Genomic DNA, 22,474 nt, shown 5'->3' with positions numbered 1-22,474 from the left:
AGACCCATCTCTGCCACCCTGGTCATCTCTTATCCTGAGAGGGCCCCCTGATCCCATCCTGGACCCCACACCTCAAAGTCAGTTGAGGACAGAATATCTGAGTAAGCTTCCAGTTTGCTCAAAGCCCCAAGAGCTTCCCATCTCACCTGGAATAAAATCTAAAGTCCTTGGCATGGTCCTAAGCACTGCCACTATCCCAACCTCTGCACACTGATCTCAACTTTTCCCAAAACACTTATCTAATACACTACAGAACTGACCTGTATATTATATTCATGCCTTACTGTCCACTCCTGTAACCCCACTGCCTAGAACAGTGCTGGGCACAGAACTAATGCTTGATAAACGTTTGTGCAATGAATGGATGAGGATACATGGGTTCAAGTCCAAGCCCTCTCGCTCGCTGTCAGACATTGGAAAAATCATTTAACCCCTCTGAACCTCAGTTTTCTCATCTGTGAAGTGGGGACAATAAGGATCAACCTCCCCCCCCCCCGGAAATACAGAAAGAGCAAAATTCGAGCCCAGAGGTCGGGATTGTTGCTGAGGCTGTGGGAAGGAGGATGCACCCCCCATCCTGGCAGGAGAAGCTTTGATAGAGTTCAGCGACTCTGGAAAGGGGCTGTCCTGTCTGCAGGCAGGGGGCTTACACACCTCAGAACGCCCCAGGTGGAGATGCTCCCCAGCCCTCACTTATCGCAATCCAGTACAGGCACTGGGGAGGCTGGGGAGGGAGGGAGAGGGCTTCTTGCCTGGAGTTGGGGGGAATGGGAAGAGCAATTTAGATCCACGTTAAGAGGTGGAATTCATTCTGAGAGAGGTCCTGGGCACGAGACCCGGTGTGGCGGACGGGAAAAGGGAGTGGGGCTCTCTAAGGCAGAGGCGGGGTAGGGGGCGTGTCTGCCCCCCAAGACCTCAGGGACTGGAGGAGTGGGCGCTGCCCCCTCTCTGAAGAGCTCAGTTAGTTCCGGAGTTGAGGCGCAGGTGCAGGGAGGGTACATATCGAGGCGCCCAGGATCCGATTTCCGCCCTCGTTGTGACTTGCGGCTCCAAGCCCAGGTAGGGATGGGGGAGGCAGGTGGGTGGAGCTGTCGGGGGTTGTCCCCGGCTTAGGAAAGAGGTGTCTGGGCACTGACTACCCCCACCGTCCACCGTATTCGGGCTACCTGAGTCGAGAGGTTGAGGAGATGGGGACCTCTGCCTTCCTCCCCCGGCGGGGTGCTCCCTCGGGAGGGGGGCCGGAGAGGTGAGGGCGTCCCCTTCCCTCTCCCGGGCAGGGACGGGGGCGGAGCCTAACCCTTTGCTCCACGCACTATCAGGGCTCTAGGGCAGAGGGAGGAACGGGGACCCCCCCAGAGGAGGGGCACCGGGCTAACGCTGCGGGGCGTCTCCCTCGCTGTCCCGCCCCCCGCCCCCCGCCCGCCCCTCCGGCCGCCTCTGCCGCCGCGCGCTGCAGCAGCGCCGCCTTCCCTGCGCAGTCGGTGTCTCCGCGTCGCTGGGTGAGTGGGGGCTGCTCGGCCGGGGCCAGGGGGTGCGAGGAAGGGGCATCCCGGAGGTAGGGGGCCACGTCCAGGGCTCCTCAGCCCCGCCGCTCCTGGGCCTCCCAGGAATTTTCCCTCCGGGGACTCAGGGAGTGGGGCTCCCGCCGGGAAACGCCTGGCGCTCTCCAGGGTCCTGACCGCCGAGTGGCCAGCCTGGGGAGTCGCGTTCCGGCCGCCTCCGGACGCCCCCTCCAGGAAGGGCCACGCGCCTGGCTCTCCCCGTGTGCTGAAAGGGTTGAGGCGGGGGCCAGGGCGAGATCTGGGGAGAGGACTGGAGAGGGTCCCCGAGGCGGGTTTCTCAGACCGAGCTTAGGTCCTTCCCATTTTGGGGACGTGGTCTTTGCGGAGACAGCAGAATCTATTACCGCCCTCGTTTCCAGTTCTTCCAACTGGGGGCAGGGGGACGGACTCAGAGGGCGGCAGGGGGGAGGGGGCACTAGAAGATCTCTCCTGCCCAGCGCGTCTCTCTGCCTCCGCCCAGATGACCCAGTTCCTTGGACCTTGAGGAGGGGACTAAGGGACACATTTGGCCACCCCGGCTCCAGGCATTTCCTCAGTGCCCTCCCACACACTTGTTCAGTGGATCCTCAGCCTGGGGCAAAAAAGGTTGATTTAGAAAGGAAGGGAACCAACTTACAGAAACATGCATGTGACACACTGCTGAGGACACACACAGGTCCCCCAAATGGCCACACAGGTACATGCCCCTCACACTGTAATGGGTGCATACCTAGTCACACGCACATATATGCACATGCACAGATATAAATTGAAATACATGGGGAGACAAATGCAAGGCAGAAGCCAGGGACACACACGCATACATGAGCACATGCACTTACACACGCTCACCCACATGTGCACAAGCACACACAAGGAATAACCCCCTCACTTTGTCTCACGGCCGGGGGGAGATTCACCTACACACATCCCTACATCCCTGTCCAGAACCGCCTGGCTGTCTCCTTTCCAATACCTTCCCCTTAGCCCTCCACAGTCTAACCTCCTGCACTGAGCGGACCTTTCTGAACTAGATGAAAGGTAAGTGTTGGGGGAGGGTTGACTGGCTAGGGGGTCTCTCTGAAAGAGGGGGCTGTCATAAGCCTGAGAAGGGCTGCAGCTCCCTCTCCTGGCACCTGGCAGCACCCCTGGGTAAAGAAAGAAAGATGGCAAAGGTGTCTGAGGGTCCCACGTGCAGCTGGCCATGTGAGAGGTGTAGGCATGGGAGCTGGCTTGTGATGGCATGTGTGAGACATGTGGGGTTGTGGGCTGGTGTGTCTCGATGCACAGGGTATGGGAGTTGTGCGTGCATGGTGCTGTGTCAGTACATGTGAGTTGTGGAACAGAGGGAATGTTGTCGTGTGTGGAGGCACGGTGACCCTGGGTGGGTGTGTGCTGGTATGTGAGTGGCATGGGATCCATGTGTGGATTTGGTGAGCTGTGTAGCGTAACATGTGTCAGTATGTATTCATTTGTTTACTGTTGGCATCTGGACACATGTAAATCTTTTAAATTTATTTAACACTTAGGTAGCACTTATATGTGCAGGCATCTTTCTAAGTGCTTCATATGTATTAACTAATTTAATCCTCACAACAATAATGAGGTAGGTACTATTACCCCCACTTTACAGATGAGGCAGAGAGAGTTTAAGCAACTTGCCCAAGGTCACATAGCTGGTAAGAAGCAGAGCTGGGATTCAAACCCATGTGATCTGGCTCTGGAGCCCAGGCTAACACCTACCTTATTCTGCCTCTTGTCAAGCACACATGGTGGGAGGGAGAACAGGTCAGTGTTTGGATTGCAGGTGTATTTTGTGTGAGCAGGTGTATGTGAGGCAGTAAGGGGGCAGGGGATAGGAGGGAGGAAGACCAGAGGGCCTTTCTGCACTTCCCTTGGCAACTCTGGGAGTTAGCCCTGTCACTTCATGGCTATGTGACCTGAAGCAGGTCACCTCACTTCCTTGAGCCTACCTTTTCATCTGTAAAATGGGCTAATTCTCAGGCTTCACTTTGTGAGGGTGAAATGGTATACCCTGGGAAGGCTCAGTGGCTGGCACTGAGAAGGGCCTCAGTAAAGGTGAGCCCCCTTCTCTTCCTCTGTCTCCAGGTCTGTTCCCTGGGGAAGTAGAAGGTCTGGGGAAATGGTGTGGAGCTGACACAGTGGCAGGGTGCCTGGGTATATGTAAGCTGTGTGATCTTGGGCCAGCTCCTCTCTCTCACTGGGTCAAAAGAGAGGCTGGAGTGGCCGGTGTCTGGAGTGTTGTCAAGGGGCCAGGAGGGCCTGACCACTCCTCTTTGTCCCTTGACCCCCTCGGGGACCCAGGTGGGACTTGGCTCGGTGGCCATGGGCAAGCAGAACAGCAAGCTGCGGCCCGAGATGCTGCAGGACCTGCGGGAGAATACAGAATTCTCAGAGCTGGAGCTGCAGGAGTGGTACAAGGGCTTCCTCAAGGACTGCCCCACGGGCATCCTCAACGTGGATGAGTTCAAGAAGATCTACGCCAACTTCTTCCCCTACGGTGACGCCTCCAAGTTCGCGGAGCATGTCTTCCGCACCTTTGACACCAACAGCGATGGCACCATCGACTTCCGGGAGTTCATCATCGCGCTGAGTGTGACCTCACGTGGCCGCCTGGAGCAGAAGCTCATGTGGGCCTTCAGCATGTACGACCTGGATGGCAACGGCTATATCAGCCGTGAGGAGATGCTGGAGATCGTGCAGGTGGGCCCCTGGGCCCCTCAGAATGGCAGGCACAGGGCCCAGCAGCTTGTACCTGCTAGCCCTCTTTACCCTCTCAACAGCCCTTGTGGGTAGGCAGTGGCAGGTGCTATTCTTACGACCCATTTAAAGAAGTCTTTAATAGGAAGTAATTTCCAATTTAAAGTTGAGAAAACTTCCACATACCCTTTACCCATCTTCACCAATGAACATTTTACCACATTTGCTTTATCATCATGTGTGTGTGTGTGTGTGTGTGTGTGTGTGTGTGTGTAATGTTTTGTTGTTCTGAACATGACCCTCTACCCCTGAATACATCAGGACAGATTTCCTAAGAACAAGGACATTCTCTTACATAACCCGCCCCGGATTATCAAAGTCAGGACATTTAACACAGAAACAATACTATTATCTAACTTACAGACCATATTGAGTTCTGCCAACTGTCTCAATAATGTTCTTTATAGCATTTTTTGCTCTGGTCTAGGATCACACATTGCATTTAGTCATCCTATCTCTTTAGGCCACTTTAATCTGTAACAGTTCCTCAGCCTTTCTTTGTCTTTCAAGACTTGACATTTCTGCAGAGTACAGGCCAGTTATGTTTCACTGATCCTCATTTACTCATGAGGAAACGGATGCTCAGAGAGGTAAAGACACTTGCCCGACACCACACAACCTGTGAATGGGCCACCTGGCTCTGTCACCCACATTCCATCTGGATACCCAGCCACCTTCCAACTAATTGATTGAGAGTCCACTAAGAGCCTAGTACTGTGAGATGCTTATACCCATGAGCTCAGTGCATCCTTACAACAACCCCATAAGGCTCAGAGAGGTGAAGTGGCTTGCCCAAGGTCACACAGCATCTAAGTGGAGTCAGGTTCAACTTGGTCAACACGCAGAGCTGTCTCTTAAAAGGGGTCTGACTTCCAGTTCTGGAGTTGGCTTCAACTCCTCGGTTGCTCATCTGTAAAACAGGGATGGTGAGGCTGATCTCATAGGGGGACTTAAGGACCTGATAGGAATGTCCTTTCTTAGAACAAATTTAAGCATAGTACGTTGGCTTTATCTCAAAAACCTTCCAGAGTGCCCATCCCCTCAGCAGCATTGAGGTCCATCAGGGATCTGGTCCTATTTTACCTACCAGTTCCTTGTTCACTTTTTTCCTAAGCCTTTGTTTCTTCACCTATAAAGTGAGGGTGTTAACCCCTTCTTCTTCCAAGGCTATTGTGGGTATAAAGCAGGATAAAGACTCTAGTAGTTGGCCTGGCATATAAACGGCACTCATTAAACATTAGTGATTGTCAGTTACTATTTTCTCCTCTGCACATTCTCTGCTCCAGCAAGAATGGCCTTTCCAACATCCTCAGAATGTGCCACTTTGTACAGGCTCTTGCTCCCTTTCCTTCTGCCTCTCTGAATTCTTTCCCTTCTGGTCCCTCAGCTCTGCTGTCTGCTCCCCCTCCCAACTCATCCAGCCACTAGTGGACTCTTGACTTTGGCTTCTGGGTCTGCTCTCTCCAGCTAGAGTAGAATGGACTGCCTTAGGATGTGGTGCTCTCCCTATGTCTATCACTAGGGAAAAGACTTAATGATTATCAATGACTCCCATGGGCCAGGCCTTAACTCTCTAGTTGATGGATAGTGGGGGATTCTGGGGGTCCTGGTGGAAGGGTTGGGGTAGCCAGGGTGGTGGAAGATCACTCAGGGATTAGGCAGCAGCTGGATACCAACTAATCTGTATGGATGTTCATGTTTACCACTTAAGTGTGGTTGCCTGGTGTATACTGGTAAATGTCAGCCTTGCTGGAAGCTCCAAACCCAGGGCATTGGTCAAGCCAGTACCATTCTTTGGGCATCCTTGGGACCCCTTCCTGGCTGGCCTCTGCTATCTAAGCCCTGGGTTCCTTTACAGCAACCCAGAGGCTCCAAACGACCGGTGCAGACAGAACTCTGCAAACCCTAGTGACCGATTAATTACAAGTCGGCTCCACTGAAACAATGAGTGAGCAGTAATTCCAGACAATTAATTAGGAGGCCCAGGAGAAGGGCTGTCACAGGGGAGCAGTCACTCTCTAAGTCACTTGCTCAGTCCTTCTCAGGATGGAGCCCTGTGCCAGGTGGTGGGCACACTGGAAGGGAAGAGACCTCACCTCAGCCTCTTGGAGCTCCCACTCTGCTGGGAGAGACAATTGTGCAGGCCACACTGACCAGCTCGGTGACAGGGGTGTAAAGGTGACATCTGGGAGTCCAGGGGATTGAAGGGCAGGGAAGACCTGAGGCTGTGGTGGTTGAGTAATGGTTATACTATGATTATGTTTACTGACCACTTACTCTAGCCAGCTATACACAGTATCTCATTTAATACTCTAGACAGTCCAAATGAGGGAGATATGATTACCCCCATTTTACAGATGAGGAAACTGAGGTTAAGTACTTGTCCAAGGCTACAGAACAAGTGATTAGTGGAACCAGGCCACCTTACTTCATATACCCTGCTTTGAGGGGTCATTAGCACTCCACAAGCATCTATCCAGTGGCTAAGAGGGAGCAATTTCTAATCTGGTGTCTGCCATCAATTTCCTTTCTGAGCCTCAATTTATTATCTGGAAAATGGGGATCTCAGTACCTGCTTTTCAGGGCTATTGCAAGGGTGAGAATAATGTATGTAAAGGACCTTGCACATAGTGGGTGTCTGTAAATGGTAGTTAGTATTATTGTTCCAGGCAGAGGCTGTAAACACTGGGAGACCTGAAAGGCACAGGGGTATTTGGTTATGGCAGAATCACCTACTAGGGGAGGCCTGATGGTGGAGAGGTCAGCAGGGACCAGAGTGTGAAATGCCTTGAATGCCAAGGGCCAAATGTTTGGACTTGATAACAGAGGGCAGTGGGAGGTGCCAGTGGCTTTTAAACAGGGGAGTCAGATTCCAGGCACTGTGCTAAATTCTGTGGATCTGGGCACTAGCTAGATGTCCATGGTCCTTATCTGTATGCTGGGGCCGAGGAGCAATCCTACAAATGCATAATTACTTCCGGAGAGTTGTCCCCAAAGGAGGCTCTGGGGCAGCATATGGGCCCTGACCCAGCCTGGATCAGAGAAGGTCTCCCTAAGAATGCGCCATGTAAGCTGAGCACCAAGGAGGAGTGGGAGGCAGCAGAAGGAGCGTGGGGCAGCATCCAGAAGGAGCTGGGTGCACGGCAGGCCCGGAGGGAGGCCTGTGTATGTTGGGAACGAGGGGGCGGCCCCTGGGCTGGGGACATGGCGGTGGAGATCTGTTTGTAAAGAGGTCTCAGAGGCAGCGTTGGGGACAGACCCTAGAGAGGCCGGAAGAGACCACTGCGGAGGCCAAAGCCGGATCTGAGGCTAGGGAAGTTTATGGGATGGGAGAAGGAAGGCTTCTTGGAGGAGGTGTCGGTAGCAAAAAGCTGGCAGACTGAGGCGACGGGTCTGGTCCTTGAGCTCCGGGGCGCCGGAACCCAGCCCACAGGCCAAGTCCTTTGTGCTCTGTGTACGCTTAGCGCAAAAACCCTCCTTCGAGTCGCCTCCGAAGCTCCTGCATCTGGCAGCAGCCGTCCTCGGCCCAGCACAGCCGAGGCTGTCCCCGCCCCGGGCAGGTACTCACGTGTGTTTATTTGCATAATATCCCCCGCCCCCTGTGGACCCAGCTGCCTCCGTCCCTCCAGCTCTCAGGGCAGCTCTACGCCCCCTGCCGGCCACAGTAGCATCGCAGCCCAGTGTCATCCCCTTCGCCCAGCGCCCCCTGTCGGCCATCGAGGGCGGGCCGCCCGGAGCCCCGAAGTTTCTGAGAAGCAGCTCTTTCAACCTGGGACTTAACTGGGAACCTGGGGCGTCCGGCACAAGCTCCTTGGCCGGGCGTTTCAGGCCCTTCTCCATCTGGGCCCCGATGTCCTCCAACATCTCTTCTGACCCCCTGCATTCAGCCATCCCTAAGTTCTCGGCGTCCACTCAGGGCTGCCCGCTCTGGGGCCTTTGTACATGCAGATCCTTCTGCCTGCAATTCCTTTCCCACCGAGCGCTCCAAGGGAACTTGTTCAGGGCTCTCTCCAATAGCCCCCTCTTCTGGAAACCTTCTCAGTCTCAGAACTTCCCAGTTCCCTCATTCCTCCGTCACCCCCTCTCCGCCTCACCTTGGCGGGAGCGGCGATCGTCAGCGCACCTGGGGGCGTTTTTGGAAAGTTGGGGGTGGAGGGATCAGGCAGGCTCCCCCTCACTTCCTCCCCACCCGCCCCCCAGGCCATTTACAAGATGGTTTCGTCCGTGATGAAGATGCCGGAGGACGAGTCGACCCCGGAAAAGAGGACTGAGAAGATCTTCCGCCAAATGGACACAAACAACGACGGTGAGGAGGCAGGGGCGGGGCGGGGCGGGACGGGGCGGAAGCTACTCCCCCTCTCTCTCCCGCGGCTCGGTTCTGCAGCCCCCTCGCTTTGCTGCTGTCTTCTCCGTCACTGTTCCCCTCACCCCGCAGGCAAGCTGTCCTTGGAGGAGTTCATCCGCGGGGCCAAAAGCGACCCGTCCATCGTGCGTCTGCTGCAGTGCGACCCCAGCAGCGCCTCCCAGTTCTGAGCGAGGAGCCAGGTTTCCCCTCCCTGCCTTCACTGGCCCTCTCCCAGCTCTCAGCTTCCTCGCCCTTGTGTCTGTCCAGGCTGGGGGTCAGATTGCCACCCCCAGGGTCTGCACTCTGAGGGGCCTATGGAGAAAGGAACCCTGCAGCCCCTCCCCAAGGCCCAAGCCAGCAAGTCGTTAGCACCCCCCCATCCGGGAGGCAATATCTCCCTTCGGCAATGATAAAGACACAGGCTCTGGCTTGGTCTGCCTCTCAGTCAGCCCTCCCTTACCTAGCTATCAGAACGTCAGCCATTCCCCCTCCCCCACCCCCGCACACACCCAGCCACGAGGCCAGACTTCCCTCCGCCAACCACGGGGCAAGCTTCCCTGCCTCCACCCCAACCCTTGTAGATCTCAGCCTTGGTGGAGTTGGGAATCATGCCTGTCTTTTTATTTGGAGCGGAGAGAAGGATTCCAGAGGTTTGGGGGCTTGAGGAGAAACCTTCCTTGAGCCATCCTTCCCTGCAGGAGGGCCTCAACCTTGCCTGTTCCTGCCCTTGTTGGCCCGGAGGCCATGATGCAAAAGGAAAACCTCCTGCTTCCAGCCCCGCAGCTGTGAGTCCCATGAACCCCTGCCTGCGTTTCAGCATTTTGATGAACACAGACCCACGGACCCCTCTGTGTGTCTTGTCTCTCTCAGATACACACACAGGCCCACAGACAGATGGGCAGACACACCTAGAGCGCCACCCACAGTGTCCTGTGTGGGAAAGCAGCACAGGCCCCCGGCCGAGTCCCCTCCCCCGCTGCATGCATCTACGTGGAGCATCTCTGTTCTTTTTAATATCTTCAGAATAAAGTCTCGTTTCAGTGCAGTGGGCTGGGTGGCTGGAGGAGAGGGGTGAAAGACCCACCCGGGTCCTGGAGTGGCATTGAGCCCTCTTGGCTGGCTCCAGGAATCCTGGCCTGATCACAGTGCAGACTTGGCTGGAGGGCCCCAGTGGCCACAGGGCTTGGGTGAGGCAACAGCTGTCAAAGGTTCATCAGCCCAGAGCTAGTGCAGCTCTGCAGGTCGTGGTCCTCCACAGGCTCTGGGCTCTCCCGCATCTGTGGAGATGTCAGAGGCTGCCAGGCCCACTGGGTCTGGGTCTTCTCCTTCAGGACATCCAGAAAGTGGGAGGAGTGGGGGGCTAGGGTGATCTTTGGGTGAAGGGACATCATTACTCTCCACTAAGCAAGTGTCAGGCCATACCCTTGGAGTGCCCCCAATTCCAGCCCAGATACCTCTCCCCCTCCCCAAGACTCATCCTGGGCCTTGGGAGAGCCAAGTGTCAGCTGTATGACTTAGCTGGGAGATCTGAGTTCTCTGAGCCTCCAAGTCTCTCCTTTTGGTCCTGGGGAGAAAACTATTGCCCCAGGTTTCAAGGTGAGGGCCCTTTACAGAGGGGTGGGGACAGATCAGCCTGAGCTCCCCAGCAGGGGCTCCCAGGAAGTATGAAGAGTCAGGGCTTGGGGGAATGGCAGGCCTTACCATGTGATGGCTGCTTTTCCCCAACCAGGGCCTCAGTTCCAGCAACTGGTAGGTGATCTGGGCACTGCGGACAGCAAACCCACTCTCTGCCATGCAGAACAGTAACGAGATGCCCCAGAGACACAGGCTGGAGCTCTGTAGGGGGACAGGGGGCAGTGATGGCTGCCTGGGGTTGGGGACTGGAGGGCAGGACTCCAAGAACCCTTCCCACCTCTGATGAGCACCTCGCTGCCCTCCCACCCCATCCCAGGCCTAAGCACTTACGTAAATGCGAGTGGGGTCGAAGGGACAGTCGGGCGCCAGTGCCAGTAGTTCGGGGTCCCCAAAAGTACAGGCGGCCAGCAGTGCCTGGCCCTGGGTGGCAAAGGTCACAGCAATCGAGGCCAAGAGGCCGAGAGCACAGGTCAGAGAGAGAAGGGCACAGGCCACACTCGAGCTAAACACCGTCCAGCGCTGGATGGAGGAGGCCACTGGTCAGTGGACATCAGCCTCGGCCCCATGGGCAGCTCTGGCCCCCATGGGGTCAGCCTCACCCCCTCCAAGCAGGCCAGGCCTTTGGGGGTGGCTGCTGCCCCTATCCGCACAGCCCCATCCCAGGAGGTACCACATACCAGAGGGATGCTGGGGAGGTAGCGTGATAACACGATGACTGCAATGCCTGAGGTGATGACCTGTGGAGGAGGCTCAAGTCAGCTCTGACCCCCTACTGGAGGAGAGTGGGCAGGGGCTCAGGACCACTCTCCAGCAAAGATTCCACCAACACCAACTCTAGCCCTCCAAACCCACACCCCCTGCTTAGCTTTGGTTTCATTACCTCCATCTGCATGGGGACACTGCCTCTTCATGGTCCAGCCCTGAAGTGACGTTTCTAAAACACAGTCACTCCCTGCCTACAACCTTCCATGACTCCCCACTGCCTACAGCTGCATTTCTCAAGCAGGGACCTGTGTATCCCAGGGCCACAGAGCCATGTCACAGGATATATATGACATGTTTCCCTGGAGTGGAAAAGATTTTGGAAGAAACTCAGTAACTCAACTGGCAAGGAACTAAAAACAAAATTGTTACTTTAAAATAAACCAGGATACTTGATGGAGTAGAATTCAAAATCCCTAGGAGTATTTTTAACTATAGCAGGCTCTCAGTGACCTGGCCCCTATCCCATCAGTTTCTCAACTCCACCCTGGGCCAGGCTCTTTCCTCATCGCCCTGGATATGGACACCCACACAGAGCCTGGGCTTGATGCCGCCTACACAGCGCCTTCTCAGGAAGGCCTTTCCTGTTCCTCTTTACCTGCGTGGGTTCTCCCTCCTGCAGGCCCCCCAACCACCCCCAGCCCCAAGAGGCGGGCCCACCTCACTGTTAAGCCCACCAGCTGCCCTCTGGATCTTCTGGGTTCCACTCAGGTGGGCTCCCTCCTTCAGTTCCCTCACTTTACCAGGCACGGGCTGGACCCGCGGGAGGCAGGTGAGATGATAGAGGGCCCAGCAATGTCTGTAATTCACTGTGCAGCCACTAGTTAAGTGCCTCAAACTCTCTGGGCTAAGCCCGCTCAGCAGGAATGAGCTCAGGGAAAGGACACTGGCTTTGGTGTCAGCCACAGATTGTTTCACATCCAGGTTGGCTTCTTTGTATCAGCAAGAGGTTGGGTGAATCCCTGAGTCAGTTTCCCCCTCTGTAAAGTGGGGAAAATCATGGTCCCGTGTTGCAGGGAGCTGTGGGGATTAACTGAGGAAATAAGAGCACAGCTGAAGTGGTCCAGCCCAGAGCCCATCCGTGGTGGACCTCCTAACCCCGAGCTCACTGCCTTGCCTGCCTTCCTCACAAGGTTGGTGAGACGAATAAACAACAATAATAGTAACCCCAAGGGACACTGCACATATCTGTACAGCCTAGCTCTGTCCCACTGACTGAGGCTCTCCTACTTGCCGGGGCCCGTGATCCTTGCTTTAGGGCCAGCAGGCTGTCTGAGCTTCATTTTGCAGGGGAGGGAACAGGCTTAGAGAGAGAAAGAAATCCCTCAGCCAGGAGGTGGCAGGGATGGAACTCAGACACTGATGTGCAGATGTTCCCCAAAGGCTGTAGCCACCTCTTCTGACAGTTGGGAAAGGGCTTTACGAACTTGAGAATACCAGGCCCCTTCATTCATGTATTCATCAAACAGGTACTGACATCCAGCCATAACCATGTCTACCATTTATTGAGCACTTATAGTCCGGGCCTAATGCTAAACTCCTGCCAAATTGTTTTTTTTTTTTTGTGGTACGCGGGCCTCTCCCTGTTGTGGCCTCTCCCACTGCGGAGCACAGGCTCCGGACGCGGAGGCTCAGCGGCCACGGCTCACAGGCGCAGCCACTCCGCGGCATGTGGGATCTTCCCAGACCGGGGCACGAACCCGTGTCCCCTGCATCGGCAGGCGGACTCTCAACCACTGCGCCACCAGGGAAGCCCCCAAATTGGTTTTTTCAGTGTCTCCAGAGCTGACTTTATCCATTCCCACCACCATACCTTTGCATTTGCCATTCTCCGTACTTGAAAGCATCCCAGCTTCCTCTCCTACCAGCTGGCCCCAGCAGGCTTCATACCCAGGTTATGGTAATTGCAGCCTATCTTTGAACTCCTATTCATCCATCAATACCCACCTCTGGGGCCTCCACCTCTGTGAACCCTCCCAAGCTGAGCTGATGATCCTTCCTTCTGGCCAACAGTGCCTTGACTATTTCCCTATTGTAATGATAATCCAAGCTCACAGTAGTGAGTTAACCATGTGCTAGGCACTGTGCTCAGCACTTTATGTGGATGATCTCATTCAGTACTCATCAGGATCTTCTCAGTTGGACACTGTTACCGTCCCCATTTTATAGATGAGGAAGCTGAGGCAAAGAGAGGTTGGGTGACTGGTGCCGTTGGTAAGTGGCAGAACAGGGGTTAGTACTTGGGGCTCTCTGCCTGCCCACCCCAGGCTGCGGGTGGGGACTCATCGAAGACCCTTCCAGCCCCCTCCAGCCCCCTCCTGCCAGCCACCCTCCCAGCCTGGCCATACCACGATGGCAGAAGTGACAGAGAGGATGTTGACCACACAGTACTGCAGAGCCACAGCATCGTTGGGGGCTGCCACATAGCGCAGCACCGTGCCATGGAGGAGAGCAGCTGCGATGAAGCTCACGTGGCCCAGCACCACCAGCACCAGCCCCGTCTTCATCAGCACCTTCCGGAAGTCACCCACACTCAGGCCACCTGTGAGGGACAGCCATGTCAGGGCCATGGGTAGGGCTTATCCTGCTGGGCAGAGGAGAAAACTGAGGCCCCTGCAGGAGTGATGGACATTGGGTTCTAAATCTATTTCTGGATAACTCAAGGCCAGTAACTTGCCTTCTCTGTGCCTCAGTTTCCTCATCAGGAAAAGGGGTTCACAGTGCTTTCATGAGAGTCCTTGGATCTCTAAGGTTGGAAAAGCATACAGGTGGTACTTAATAAAGGGTAGTAGTCCTTGTTAGTGTTCAAGGTCATGCGTGGCACAGTTAGGATTTGAACCCAGGTCTCTAGCTCTAGACCCATGATCCTTCCACTAAGCTTTGCATCCACTGATTTTTTTCATCCATACATTTGTTACATCAATGTTCACTGAGTGCCTGCTCCATGCCAGGCCCTGAGGTACCACAGAGAGCTTGATGGGCACTGCCCAGGCCCCAAGGAGCCCCTAGTTCACTGGGCAGGGATCAGGTTCTATTTAGGATTCAGTTTGGTGTAAAGGGCCTGGCACACAGTAGATACTCAACTCACAATTGCTGAACTGACTCCAGCAAAATACTCAAACTTCTGAGTCCTCATTTCCCCATCTGTAAAATGGGAAGAATAACCCTTGTTTCCCAGTGGGGAAGGAGGGTCCCATGAGGACATGGATGGGAAAGTGGGGCATACCCGGGGGGTGCTGGCAAAAGTGAGCTCTTGGTGCAGGGCCACTAGGCAGGGACACGGCAAGGTGCGGGAGGCTGAGGTCAAAAGAACATCAGGGACTCATATGCAAATCCTCTCCGAGTGTCCAAGTGGCTACTCGGCCCCTATCTGCACACCCCCAGGATCAGGAGCCCTCCTTCCAGCTGTTCCAGATCTGCTCTTTGGAATGTCCCCTTTGGGTCCTGGCTCTGCACCATGCTGGCCCCTTAGGCCCACCAGCCCCCTCACTCTAGCCAGCTCTGTGAGACTGGAAGACTGGCCTGGCGCCTAGAACTAAACAGCCCCCCCTTCTTCCTTTAGCTGCTCCTTGTGGGACCTGTGAGTCCCTTCCTAGACCTCAGTGTCCCCATCTGTGGCAGCAAGGATTGGGTCATATTTCATATATGGGAGTTCTGCAGCCAGAGAGAAAGAGAGAGAGAAAGGAAGGAATCCCTAGACTGGATGTCCCTGGGGGCGCTGCGCCCAGAGGAAGCCCCCGGGAGCAGAGATGGCTGGGGCTACTCAGTCACACAGACCCTCTGTGCGACTTTGCACCAGCCTCTCTCCTTTTTGGGCCCCGGCTTCCCCATATGTAAAATGGGAAGGGGTTGGTCTAGCCGGTCTCTGAGATCCTCGGAGCCTTCAGGAGCCTCTGGAGCTGTACCAGATGGAGGAGAAGCAGAGGGCAGACAATGGGCTGGACAGGCACCGTGGGACTGGATGGCATCATGATTAACAGCTGGCCAAACAGGAATGGGCATGGCAGCTTTGTCCCACGGGCCTGACCCACTTCACCCCATCCACCCACCTACCTGGCCACCCAGACACCACTCGGCTCAGGGCTGGGCTCATGAACAACAGCCTCCCAGGACCAAGACTTTGGTCAAACTGGAAGTACAGTGGCAGCGTGGGGCTGTGCCTGGAGCACTGGACAGAGACTCAGGGCAGTCCCTGGCTCAGGATGGTTCTAGGCCGTGGTGCTCCCTCGCCACTTTACAGATGAGGAAACCGAGGCTCACAAGTTCTCTTGGCTAGAGGGTAGGGACTCCCCAGGTCTGTCTGATGCCCAAGAGCAGCATCATTGCGTCCAGGGAGTGAGAGGAGGGGACACATCAGTCCCACTCCTCTGTCTGGATCATGTTTGCCAGTGGCCCTTCTCATCTGGCCCGGTTTGGGGGAGTGGAGGGTATGGGAGCCGGAGCCCTTTGGGAGGCTGAGGAAGCCGAGGGCAGGCAGCCTCTGGTTCGGAATGCCCTCCTTGTGCTCTCCCTTCTGCGGGCTGTGGAGGTTGGCTGCTCTCCTCCCACCTGGGGGTCCCTCCTCCGCAAGAAAGGAGAGTGGGGGCGGGCGAGAGGCCGTGGTGCTACCCCACATCGGAAGATACCAGAAGCCCTCCTCTCGCCAGCTCAGTGCTGAGGAAACTGAGGCCCAGAGCAGAAAGTGACCTGCAGAGAAGGCGACCTGGACCCCGGGGTTCCGGGCGCCCACGACAGTGCTCCGCCCCTGCCAGAGGATCTGGGGCGGGTTCAGGCCTCCCGGGCCGTCCCCCCGCGGCTCACCCAGGCGCAGACACATCTCGGCTCCCGAGCGGACTCTCCGCGGCGGCTTCAGCGGGGCTGCAGACGCTGCGGGCGGCCGGTCGGCCCCACTCCCATACTGGTCCGCAGCCGCCGAGCGCCCAGCAGAGCCCGCGCCGCGCCCACTTCCCGCCTCGAGCCCGGAGCGCCCGGCCGGCCTCCCTTCCCGTCACCCCCTGGGCGGCCCGGCCCCGGGAGGGCCCCGGCGGCTCGTTTGCATCCCGGGCCGGTCCGACCGGCTGGGCAGCCCTTCCTGGCCCGCCCGGCTGAGTCACAGCGCTGGCCTCACCCACCCGCCTCGATGCCGGCCGGCACCCGGCCAGCAACTCCCCGCAGCCCACCCCGCTCCAGTGATGCCCATTTTACATATAGAAACTGAGGCCTAGAGGAGCTGCGATCTTCCGGGCTAGGGAGTGAGACGGGGGCCTGATGCGTGGTTGTCACGACCTGGTGGGCAGCTGGACAGGAAAGCCCCGGGGTGAGGGCTGGGAATCCACTTCTTTCTAGAGAATGGGGAAGTGCAACAGTGGGTGGTGAAAGAGCACTACCTAGGGAGCCAGGCTCTGTCCTTGACCTGCGCCGTGACCTCAGGTTTCCTCCCTGCAGTGGCCTGAGGGTCTTCGGCCGCACGCTGAGCAAGGTGCTTTACTTGTGGGGGTGGGGATGGGGGGAGTGTCTCTGTTCCCTTCTCAGAAAATCAGGGATAATAATTCCTGTCCCCTAAAGTCATGGTGAGATACAAAAATGAGGTAAGAAAATGCTTTGAAAACCCTCTAGAGTATCTTGGCAAAGTGCAGACTTAGCAGGAGCATGTAACAAGAGCTTTACTATTCCTGGCTATTGGTTACTGTGCCCCTTTAATGTGCCAGAATGACCCTTTGTTTCATCCTCAACATGTAGAAATGGACTCACACGAGAGTGTCCAGCGGAAGAGGTGGAGTACAGGTCTCAGTGCCCTTTCTCTAATGTGGCCGTGCTGTGGCTGCCAGCCTGGGCTCTTGGCCCTCAGGCAGGACTCTGGGAGGCACTTCCGTGCTATCTGGGCAGCATCAATTCACAGTCTGCACCCCCTACCCCACTGGTCAGTGGCCTTGAGGGTAGGGGCTGGCTTGATGCATCTAACACCAGCTGTCCACTGAATGTGTGTGCCTTGTGTGTGGGGCACACAACTTACTGATGACCAAGTCCACCTCCCAAGGGCTGCCCTGGAGAGCACGTGTGGTCACTGCAAAGCCAATGTCAAATCTCATGCGTGTGCGTGCATGTGGCTTCTCCATCAGTGTCAGGCTGTCCCCTTGACACTGACCCCAACTAGGGCAGTCTGGAATTAGGCTGGGGACCCAGACCTTTTAAATGTCTGCTTTCAGATGAATAAATGAGGGTTCTCTCTTTCTATCTTTAGAACAATACTGAGAGTTAAAGATTATTACCCCATTTTACAGATGAGAAAATGGAGGCCCAGAAAGGTAAAGGGGCTTTTCAAAGAGCACACAGCATGTATCATTGGTAGAGCTGAGACTTGAATCCAGATCTGTTTAACTGTGAAGGCTGCTCCTGAGTGTGGTGGGCGACAGGGGAGCCATAGTCTTCAGGGAGTGGGCCTACCTCTGGGGCCTCTGAGGAGGGAACGGCCCACCTGTTTCTCTTCTGACACAGTTTCCCGGCCATGGCCCAGCCTAAGCGCCCTGAAGTTATTGCCATTTCTCTTTGCTTATTGCCAAGTGACCAAAGTCCATTCGTCTGAGTTGTCCAGTGTCCCTTGCCTGCACCTCACCCTTCTGCACACTGGCTAGGGTTCTGGAAAGAACCCCAGGCTACAGCACTAGCTCCTTGTGCTCTACCAACTCACTGTGACACCCTGGCAGCTCACAGCCCTTCCCCAGACCTCAGTTTCCCCATCTGTCAAATGGAGATAGTGATCGCCTTCCCAGATTTCTGAGCCATAAAAAGACTTGAGAGATGTGAGAGTTGGTTGAAACCTAGCCAGAGAAAAACAAATAGAAATTCTCTCTCTTCCTGGAACACTTAACAACCAGGTGTGGTCCAGTACACTTAAATTGGACTCTGGGTCTTCCCAGGGCATGGCCTCCCCGCCGGGCTGCTCAGCTGGGAAGGAGGTTCAGGCTTCCAGTCCTTGTGCAAGTCCTCTTCACCTGAGAAAGGCTTTTTCCTCCCTATTAGAATACTTCCTCCCTCTAAGTAGAACAATCACACACAGACCCTACCATATTCAATTTTGTGTCTTTCCATACACATACATAAAACGAAAGGCCAAGTGATCATGCTGAGAGGAGGAGGTGGTTGAAGGGGACTTAGGCATATTTACAATGACAAATTCTACATGGTGTGAATGGGGAGTTTGTTATTCTTTGTATATTTTCTATCTTTTACATTTCTTTCTTAAGTATAGAGAAGAAATCAGAACTACTCATAATCCTCCCTATCCCCATGGATAATCAGCATTCACATTTTGGAGGGTTTTTTCCTATGTGCGTATGTAATTTTCTCCTCTGAGACTCTTGACTCCCGGCTTTACGCTGCCACCCCTTCTCATCACCTTGATCTGTTGCCCTCTCTGCCATCCCCTTCCATCTATCAAGGACTTGGGTTTCCAGATTTTGGTGAGGCAGTCATTCCAAATTGTCCTGCTCATCCATGTGAAGGACCCTCCAATACTCTTCCTTGACCTCCTCAGTGACCTTCATCATGACCCCAGCCATCCTGTCCGGGTTCATGCCTTGAACGGTCCCCTCTGAAATCCCACCCTTGAGCATCCCACAAAGACTTCTCTTGCACCATGCTGGTCTTTTGACTCCCATGGCCTCATCCTCTGACTTCCCAGAGGCCGCCAGCCCATTCTCCTTTCTTCTGTTCAGTTAACCCCCTCCTGGCTTCTTTACCACCAAGCCCACATCACAAGGTTGAGCATCTGAAGGCCAGCTCACTTGTCCAGGTGAGAAATGAGAAATGTAGGGGACTTGGACCAGGATGGTGGCTATGAAGACGGAAAGAAGAGGGGAGATTTGAGATATGTGATCAGTATGCATGTTAAAATTTGGAAAGCACTGTTCTAAATCCACTCACCTTGCTCTCTCTCCCAGTCACTCCTACAGCTCCACATGGAACACACTTCATTCCTCACCCTCTTCCTTTCTGCCAAGTCTTTCCCGTCAGCCTATAAACATACCCAAGTCTCTTCTATCCTAAAAAAACACACCTTCCCTTGGCTCCCTTTACATTTCTACTTACTGCTTTTGTACTTCCTTTCCCTTCCCCTCCAAACTTCTGAAATGAATTATCTTTACATGCTGTTTCCATCTTCTCAACTACCACCCCCTCCACACTCCACAGCAGTGCAGTTCAGCCCTCCACTGGAAGAGCCCTCTTCTAGGTCACCAGTGACTTCTGACCACACTGAATCCAATGAAGCATTTCAGTTCCTAACTTATTATTATCAGCCACTCTCTCCGTATTCCCGTAACACACCTCCTTCCCGGTTTTCCTCCTGCCTCTGGCTGTTCTTTCTCAGTCTCCATTGTAGACTTTTTGTCAACAGCTCAACCTTTAAATATTGGTATTCCTCTGTATCCTTGCTGCTTCCTTTATGGGTCCCATTGGTTAATTCATGTAGTCTCATGGCTCTCCTTTCATATGATGATTCTCCCAGACTAGACAGCTCCCCTGAGGATCAGACTTAAATATCCAATGATCTTACCTCTCCACCTGGGTGTCCAGTCACCTCAAGCTCAACATGTACCAACTTTTACCCGCTACTGCTTCTTGTGTATTTTCTATCTCAGTGGGTTGGCATCATGAGGTACCCAAGCCAAGAACCTGGGAGTCATTCTTTCCTCTTTCCTCTCTTTCTACATGAAGTCAATCGTCAAGTCCTGCCGATTTACATCATAGATATTCCTGAAACTAGTGCTTCCTCTTTGTCTCTGCGACTATTGTCCTTGCTCATGCAGCATCTCTTTCCCCCAATTGGTTTTTCATACTACTGAGTAATCTTCCTAAAGTATAAATCTGATCACGTCACTCTTCTGCTTAAAATCAGTAACATAAAAGAAATTTAAGAAGACATAACTAAATGGAAAGACTCCTGTGTTCATGGATTGTAAGCCTTAATATTGTTAGGATGGCAATTCTCCCCAAAATCCAAGCTGCCTTTTTTTTTTTGGCAGAAATTGACAAGCTGATCATAAAATTCATATGGAAATGCAAAAGACTCAGAATAAGCCAACAATCTTGAAAAAGAAACAGGTACTTCCCTGGTGGTACGGTGGTTAAGAATCCACCTGCCCATGCAGGGGACACGGGTTCGATCCCCGGTCCGGGAAGATCCCACATGCCATGGAGCAACTAAGCCCTGGCACCACAACTACTGAGCCTGCACTCTAGAGCCTGCGAGCCACAACTACTGAGCCCGTGCATCGCAACTACTGAAGCCCGCACGCCTAGAGCCTCTGCTCCGCAAGGAGAAGCCGCTACAATGAGAAGCCCACGCTCTGCAACGAAGAGTAGCCCCCACTGGCCGCAACTAGAGAAAGCCCGCACACAGCAATGAAGACCCAACACAGTGGGTCTTTCTGAGGCACTCGTCGTGTTCCAGGCTCTCAGTGCTTTATGCATATTAACTCATTTAATCTTCACAATAACAATAGTACCATTGTTATTCCCCATTTTATATTTGAGGAACTGAGGCACGAAAGAATTTGCCCAAGATCACAAAGCTAGACAGGGTTAGAGCTATGACTAGAATCCAGGCAACATGACCTCTGAGCTTATGTGCCTACAGCTTTGCTAAGAGAGAGCCTGTAGCCAGCAATCCAAGCTGATGCAGAGTCATGCTTTGCAAGATTGAAAAAGCTCATCTATTCACGTCAAAGCTAAAGTGAGTGGGAATAAAGGCAGGGAGGTAGGAAGCACAACCCCTCCCGAACCCTTCCTACCTGTTCCCACTAAGAGGACAGTGACCCTATGTAAAGAACCTTCCACTGGGATGCAGCCTACAGGTCAGGGACAGCTGTGCCTTCCCCCCATGCCTGGTGTTCACAATTGCCTCAAGGCAGAGGTGAAGCTGGAGGCCCTGAGCTGAGGACTGGGAGGTCCTGTTGCTAAGACCCTGCATGGTAGTTTTCAACTACCCATTCTAAGGTCAAACCCTTGATCTTGTCATCTTCAGTAACTATACTACATCTAAGACCTGACGTTTCAGCACCCTACTCCCTGACACCTATCTCCTATCTTTCCAGATTACTTTATCTATTACCTTCTCAATTCTTCAGCTTCTTAAGAGCCTCCACTCTCTTGACGCTTCATGATGGCATGCCTAAGAATTTGGGCAAAGGTCTTTTTTCCATCTGCACCCTCTTTCTGAGTGATCTCATCCAATCTCTTGGCTTTTATACTATCAACATGTCAATGATAATGTCAGTAACAACAATATATATCTCCAGCTCTGACCACTTGCTAAGTGCCAAACTTGTGTACCCAAATGCCTCCTTGTCATCTAATGGCCATCTAAACTGAATATACCCAAGAAGAGCCCATAGTTCCACTCCCCTTAATTCATTCTTCCTCCAGTCTTCCCCATCTCAATAAATGGCACCATCATCTACCTAGTTGCTCAAGCCAACAGCATAAAACGCATTTCTGATTCCTCCCTTTTTCTCATTCTCCATATTCTCTCCATCAACAAGTCCTGTCGTCCTATCTCCAAAATATATCTTAAAAAGCCTCTTTCCATCTCCACAGTCACTCCCTGCATCTAGTAGCCTCCTAACTGGCCCCTCTAATCTACCCCTAAAATCTATTTTCTACACTGCAAAGAGAGTGATCTTTCAAAAACATAAATCAGGTCATATCAACACCTCCCTGGGAATTCCCTGGTGGTGCTCTCACTGCCAAGGGCCTGGGTTCAATCCCTGGGCAGGGAACTAAGATCCTGCAAGCCATGCAGCGTGGCCAAAAATAAATTAACAACAAAACAAAAATAAACACCTCCCTTTAGTGGCCTATGTAGGGCTTCACCACAGCTTACAATGTCCAACATGCCAAGGTCCCCACTCATCTCTCTGATACCACATCCTACCACTCTCCTCTCAATCCCTGCACTTCAGCCACCTGCTCTTCTTCCTTTTCTTTCAAGGCACTAAAGTAGATCTTTGCTCTTGCTGGTCCCTCTGCCTTCAACACTCTGTCCTCAAATCTTTTCTCTGTCTCACTGTCTAAATCAGTGCTGTCTAGTAGAACTTTCTGTAATCATGGAAATGCTCTATACCTGCACGGTCCAATAGGGTGGCCACTAGCCACGTGTGGTTACCGAACACTTAAAATGTGGCTAGTATGACTGAGAAACTGAGTTATTTAATTTACATAATTAAAATTTAAAGTTAAATAGGCACAGGGTTTAGTGGACACCATATTGAACCGTGAACGTAAATTACCCCAAAGCCTCTTTCTATTAAATTATCCAGTTTTCTTTTCTTTTTTCCCCTAAGTTTTATTGAGAAATAATTGACATTCATTACTATATAATGTTCAAGGAGTACAGAGTTTTATTTTTCCAAGGTACTTTTCTCTAGGTGAA

General features: G+C 53.6%; 2 protein-coding genes across 6 annotated transcripts; one reads left to right on the top strand and one right to left on the bottom strand.

The window, feature by feature from the left end:
* Positions 1 to 1,480: 1,480 nt before the first annotated feature.
* HPCA (hippocalcin) lies at positions 1,481 to 9,128 on the top strand. Of its 2 annotated transcripts, XM_029227076.1 has the most exons (4): positions 1,481 to 1,499; positions 3,867 to 4,265; positions 8,523 to 8,628; positions 8,758 to 9,128. In XM_029227076.1, the coding sequence occupies exons 2-4, from the start codon at positions 3,888 to 3,890 to the stop codon at positions 8,853 to 8,855; spliced, it is 582 nt and encodes a 193-aa protein (XP_029082909.1). In that variant the 5' UTR covers positions 1,481 to 1,499; positions 3,867 to 3,887; the 3' UTR covers positions 8,856 to 9,128. The 2 variants fall into 2 exon arrangements, with proteins under 2 accessions (XP_029082909.1, XP_029082910.1); XM_029227077.1 differs by lacking the exon at positions 1,481 to 1,499 and having other exon boundaries at positions 3,888 to 4,047; positions 8,521 to 8,628; positions 8,758 to 8,896.
* Positions 9,129 to 9,662: 534 nt separating this feature from the next.
* Positions 9,663 to 16,029, bottom strand: TMEM54 (transmembrane protein 54). Of its 4 annotated transcripts, none has more exons than XM_029227074.1 (6): positions 15,865 to 16,029; positions 13,413 to 13,606; positions 10,980 to 11,039; positions 10,633 to 10,821; positions 10,369 to 10,503; positions 9,663 to 9,944 (listed from the first exon to the last, which is right to left on the bottom strand). In XM_029227074.1, exons 1-6 carry the CDS (start codon positions 15,878 to 15,880, stop codon positions 9,870 to 9,872), a joined length of 669 nt encoding a protein of 222 aa, XP_029082907.1. In that variant the 5' UTR covers positions 15,881 to 16,029; the 3' UTR covers positions 9,663 to 9,869. The 4 variants fall into 4 exon arrangements, with proteins under 4 accessions (XP_029082907.1, XP_029082905.1, XP_029082908.1 ...); XM_029227075.1 differs by having other exon boundaries at positions 9,870 to 9,992; XM_029227072.1 differs by lacking the exon at positions 15,865 to 16,029 and having other exon boundaries at positions 9,783 to 9,944; positions 13,413 to 13,634.
* Positions 16,030 to 22,474: the final 6,445 nt, after the last annotated feature.

Source organism: Monodon monoceros, unplaced genomic scaffold, assembly GCF_005190385.1.
Source record: "Monodon monoceros isolate NGI ecotype Baffin Bay Population unplaced genomic scaffold, NGI_Narwhal_1 Super_Scaffold_18, whole genome shotgun sequence".
Taxonomy (NCBI): domain Eukaryota; kingdom Metazoa; phylum Chordata; class Mammalia; order Artiodactyla; family Monodontidae; genus Monodon; species Monodon monoceros.
Note: the sequence above shows the minus strand (reverse complement) of the source record. Positions and strands in the feature narration are given on the sequence as shown.

Excerpts from the sequence above, each read along its gene's own strand:
- HPCA (XM_029227076.1), top strand. The coding sequence starts at position 3,888 with ATGGGCAAGCAGAACAGCAAGCTGCGGCCCGAGATGCTGCAGGACCTG. Across the intron at positions 4,266-8,522 it reads AGATGCTGGAGATCGTGCAG|GCCATTTACAAGATGGTTTC; the intron begins GTGGGCCCCTGG and ends CCCGCCCCCCAG. Across the intron at positions 8,629-8,757 it reads AATGGACACAAACAACGACG|GCAAGCTGTCCTTGGAGGAG; the intron begins GTGAGGAGGCAG and ends CTCACCCCGCAG.
- TMEM54 (XM_029227075.1), bottom strand. Across the intron at positions 11,040-13,412 it reads CTGTCACTTCTGCCATCGTG|GTCATCACCTCAGGCATTGC; the intron begins GTATGGCCAGGC and ends CCTCCTCCACAG. Across the intron at positions 9,993-10,368 it reads GGAAAAGCAGCCATCACATG|GAGAAGACCCAGACCCAGTG; the intron begins GTAAGGCCTGCC and ends GATGTCCTGAAG.